The sequence below is a fragment of the Pinus tabuliformis genome, chromosome 7, assembly GCF_031772625.1.
Source record: "Pinus tabuliformis cultivar Carrire ecotype Pingquan chromosome 7, CPIR1, whole genome shotgun sequence".
Classification (NCBI taxonomy): Eukaryota; Viridiplantae; Streptophyta; class Pinopsida; order Pinales; family Pinaceae; genus Pinus; species Pinus tabuliformis.
Window position 1 is genome coordinate 546,425,432 of NC_142293.1, and position 5,362 is coordinate 546,430,793.

Genomic DNA, 5,362 nt, shown 5'->3' on the forward strand with positions numbered 1-5,362 from the left:
AAAGTCTAAAATATTTGAAAATATTTTAGATTTTCTATTGTAATGTGCTAGAACGAAGATAACAATACATAATTATTAATAAATGGTATGAGAATTGAAAGAAGAGCCAATTTATCGACTGAAAAAGAGAAGCTATTGTTTTGGTGAAGAAAAATGTAGTGTTTGGTTGAGCTGTGAAGCGGTTGAAAGTAGTACATGGACAACTCGCTTGTACATAAGGATGAAAACCTAAGAGAAGCATTATAAAATTAGATCACTATGTTGGTAGTCAGTGGCTAGTAAACAACATAAGTGTTGGAACTTACATTGGATAGGGAATTTTTTGTTTAATATATATATTGGTATATGACTCTAAGGCTTCGTTTGACATGCGAGTAAAGTCCAAGTTGTAGGAGAGATTATTTTTGCTAATTAGTGGTGGTGGAATGGTGGCATAAGTGTTGGGACTTATTTTGGATTTGGAATCTTTTATTTATGTTACATGTTTATAGGCATATCATTGTAACAATTAGGTAGACATGCTAGGAAATTCAAAGCTATAAGAGAGACAAACAATTCTTTATATTTGATCCCAAAAACTTTTCCACTAAAAGTGACTTGAATATAAAAAAAATTGTTAAATTAATTAATAATTTAGGAATCTAGTATTGAGACTATAATATTCATTTACTTAAAAATCTTTAAAATACTTGAGCATTCTTCATTGTAATGTGTTAAGCTCCCTAAAATGTTAATTAATTTGATTATTTATAAAACAAAGATACGTTTAAGTCAAGGGTAATAATAGACATGTTGTTATACTTTGATATTTTTCATTGTAATGTAGACATGTTGTTATACTTTGATATTTTTCATTGTAATGTGCCAAACTTCCTGAAGTGTTGACTGGTTTGATTACCTTTAAGTCAAAGACAATAATAAACATATTATTAATTAATTTTTAACGAAAAAGAACAGATAGCAAAGCTGTTTAGACAGTTAAATATAACCAATTGTTTACACAGATACTGTTTGATCTTGAAGTTCCTATCAAGGAGGCAACACACCTCTGATAGCTGAGTCCTGAATAATAGACACTCAATGAATAAGTATGAACTTCGAATGTACGAATGCCAGGAATAGAATAAATAAAACCATAATTGCAAGGAGTAATGGAATAACATAAATACTAACCATTTTGAGGGGAGAAAAAAGCTTAATGCAAACCAAACAAAAATAGATAATAGATAGAGTTGTAAAACAACACAGCGGGGAATAACTAAACTTCAGAGTAACCCTTTTTTTTGACCGGTCGGTCCGACTCGATGTCGGCCTAAGAGTCGGTGAGATAATCAACCTGGCCATACTAGCTTTAACAGTAGTCACCGCGTCTCTGTAGCAGATCTTCTGGCTATCATAATCAAGGTTCCTTGAATTCAAGGTGTTATTACTGTTTTTTATCAAATTTAAGCCTGAAAAGCGACATGCATACTCTGTATCGTAGGTGCACCGTTGCAGAGAGGCTTTTTTTACTGGAAATTATTATGAGTTCTTTTTTATTGAGCGAGTTAGCATGTGAATCATAGTGTTAAAAGGGGAAAGGGGAGTAAGCCATCACAGTCACTTTTCACTGAAGAGGTTGCAATGTGAAAGAGGATAAAACGTACGAATTATTTTGCTAGGTTGAAGGGTTTACTCCCACCCAAATAAAAATAGGTAAACCAGTGAAATAATACAACGTGACCTAACTGGAATCCAGAGCAATCTTCACGTTCTTACCTGTCGTTCAGAATTCGATGCCGTTGTTGTACGAGAGTCAATTTAGGTTAGTGGCCTTTAAAAAGTTAGCCATGGCGTTCTCGTAAAGCACAGCCCATTTTATCGAAGTATCACGGTGTTTCTTTGCCAGTAGAGTGAAATGGATGCCAAATACGTTATTGCCATCTTTCTCTGCGTTCTCGTATCATTTGTTCATGGTTTCCATGCAAGTGATCTGCCAACTCCAGTGGAGGGGCTTTCATGGATATTTTACGAGGAAAGCTGCCCCAACTTGGAGTCAATAGTGAAATCCATTCTTGATGAGGTGCTGAAACAAAATATTACTCAAGCACCAGGGTTGCTTAGACTCCTTTTCCACGACTGCTTCGTGCAGGTGATCTCTATTTATTTATTCCAATAATGTTTTTTATTCCAATAATGTTTAATTGAATCAGGATTCAGCAACTTTTGAGTTTTTTCAGCATAGATTATGGTTCCGCGGATCAGTAGGAAGTTGGAATTAGTCTCAGAGTTGTAATTAGAGTTAGAAGTAGGAATGAGTGTCAGATGACAAGTAGCAATTTTCTATAATTATATAAATGGGAATGTCATTTCCTTAATTATAAACATCTCAGAACTATATATGAATGTATTTGATTGTTTTATGCAGATGAGTAAAGAAGACTAGAACAAAGAATTTTAGGCATTAAGATTTTAAATGTTTTAGAAATTAAAATTTTAGAGGTTTTTGGGTTCAATGTTTGTATTGATTGTCTTTCTAATTATATTTTTCTATCGATAGTTTTTTCACCTCTCTCTATTTTCTCTTTCGTTTTTCTTTGTTTAGGTATTAAGATTTTAGATGTTTTCGGGTTCAATGTTTATATTGATTGTGTTTTTCTAACTATATTTTTTCCTCATAATTTTTTCACACCTTTCTCTAGTTTTTCCTTGTTTTTCTTGAATATTTTTCACTGGATGATCCAGTTTCTCTGCGTAAAAATATTCATTTAAATCATTCACTTCCTTTCTTCTAAGAGAAATCATTCAAATCATGTATATTTACAGTGTTTAATCTTCTGGCAGGGTTGCGACGCCTCAATCTTGCTAAACGGAACGTCTAGTGAACCGAGCGAGCAGGAAGCTACTCCAAATCTCACACTCAGAGCAGCGGCGTTTGAGATCATCAACGAAATCAAAGAAGCTGTAGAAGCCAACTGCAGCGGAGTAGTTTCTTGCGCCGATATCTTGGCTCTAACAGCTTCCTACGCAGTATTTGTGGTGCGTATTTAAACTCGAAACGACATTAAACCTCTTGTGTATTTGATAAGCCAAACTGGATAATGATCATGGTCTCTATTCTTATTGGGAAAGATTCATTTTACCCTTCATCGTACCAAGAAAAGCCAAGTACTCTTTCAATTTGTTTTATTGAACTCATGAGAGTGGTGAAGTATTATTATAGTGTGTTGCAACAACAGGAAAGGTAAGGTGGTCTGACACGGAACGTACCATGGTGTCTTTAATTTCGCAAATTAATTTTTTTTCTACATCTGTTGGAGCTCGACTAGTTGAGAGGGTAGATTCTTCTCCCTTATCCACCCATTTAATTTACGCAAAGAAACGTGTTGGATGATGTTTGAAGAGTAAGGGCTCCACTCCAAAGAACTTCTCCGTCATTACCTAATAAGTTTAGGTGAAGTGGTCGCGTAGCGATAGGTGGATAAGACATTGCATTTTTAATCTCTCTAATATAATTTTTTTTATATTTTTTTGGAGTTGTTTTTAGTGTGATTTTTGGAGATTCTGGTGATCGAATCCGCCAGAAAAAATTGATGTTAAATCTTGATTTGTATTATTTAAAATGGTTTTTCGCTGCATATTTAGATTCAACGCCCTGAAAAACCCCTGGGACGCTTTGATTGTGCAAAAATTATCTATCAAACTTGAGATTTCAATAAATTGATGCTGGATTTTAGAGAAATTTAACCTGAAAAACCCACCAGAAAAACTTTCAAAAAATCTCACTAAATACAACTCCTTTTTTTTTTATATAAATTAAGAGTACAGTTTCTTGTCCTTTCCATCCCTGCTTAATTATTGCAAAATAACCTATTAACTGAGATTAGAAGAAGAGTATGCGCCCCCATTACGAAGGACGTCTCAACCATTACTAAATCTTAAGTCAAAATGCCAACTTATCATAATTATGTCTTTTGTTTCCACAAATAGGCCGGAGGACCTGAATTTTTAGTACCACTGGGCCGCAGAGACAGTCTAAGCTTTGCTAGTCAAACCGTCGTTGATGACAATATACCAAGTCCGACTTCAAATGTGACTGTATTGATGACCCTCTTCGCTGAAAAGGGTTTCGAGAGTTTCACTGATCTTGTGGCACTGTCAGGTCAGTTTTTCTATGCTTAGGCCAATGATTTAAAGTTTAACAAAGTTATAACTTGAGTACATGTTTTCATTCTCTTCCTATGGAAATGCTTAATGTATACGTTGACATTCAGGAGCGCACACCTTCGGTATCGGTCACTGCTCGGCCTTCGTGGACAGGCTCTATCCGACGCAGGATCCCACCCTCAACGCTACATTCGCAAAGGAACTTGAGCAGACATGTCCCACAAACTCCACCGTCAACACCACACACCTAGACATACTCACTCCATATGTATTCGACGAAAAGTATTACGTTGATCTGCAGAACGGAGAAGGACTCTTTACATCAGATGAGAGTCTCTACAACGATAAGCGCACGCAACATATTGTTAACGGTTTTGCGCTTAACCAGTCCTACTTCTTTGAACACTTTGCCCTCAGTATGCTTAAGATGGTTCAGCTCGATGTGCTCACTGGAAGCGAAGGAGAGATTCGTCAAAACTGCGCAGTTCCCAATACTAATACCTCCTCTTCATCATACTCCATCCTAGATATTCCAGTCACATCTCGTCGTCCTCCTCTTCATGCTACGAATGTGTAATGTTTAGCCATAGAATCCCCAGTAGTACTAATCGTCCTCCTCTTCAGAATCCTCAGTAGTAATAATCGTCCTCCTCTTCATGCTATGAATGTGTGATGGTTTAGCAGTAGAATCCTTAGTAGTAATAAAGGTGCAGCACTGACTCCTCTGTCAATAATTCTGCCATTTTGACAAATGTGCAATGCCTGATATGTTTTCTGGGCATTCAATTCTGTCGAATCGAGAGCTGAGAATTTGTGGCAGATGGTGTCCTGCATGTGGGCTGTAAGTAAAGCAGGTGTTCACTGATGTGTCGCCGTTTAAATGCAATTTCGTATAATGGTGTCATTTTAAACGTTTGGATTTTCTACACCAAGAGAGTCTAAATGTTTGGACTTTTTAATAATTTCAATGGATTTTGGTTATCAAAATTGGTTATAGTTACAATTTGCAGATATTTATTATTTATCTTGTAAAACATATTTCACCATCCTCACAAGTTTCCACAATTTAATAGATAAAAAATTTTGTAATTTTTAATGGATTTATTATTATTATTATTATTTTTAATTGAAATGAGAGTTTATGAAGATATGGTAATTTCTATTGAATATAATTATTTCATATGAATCAATTATATAATATGTTTTTGGAGACATT

General features: G+C 35.2%; 1 protein-coding gene across 1 annotated transcript; it reads left to right on the forward strand.

Annotated features, from left to right (window-relative positions):
- Nucleotides 1–1,868: 1,868 nt before the first annotated feature.
- LOC149248503 (peroxidase 12-like) lies at nt 1,869–5,124 on the forward strand. Its single transcript, XM_089456064.1, has 4 exons — nt 1,869–2,131; nt 2,824–3,018; nt 3,970–4,141; nt 4,254–5,124. Exons 1-4 carry the CDS (start codon nt 1,898–1,900, stop codon nt 4,721–4,723), a joined length of 1,071 nt encoding a protein of 356 aa, XP_089312190.1. The 5' UTR covers nt 1,869–1,897; the 3' UTR covers nt 4,724–5,124.
- The last annotated feature ends 238 nt before the right edge of the window (nt 5,125–5,362 follow it).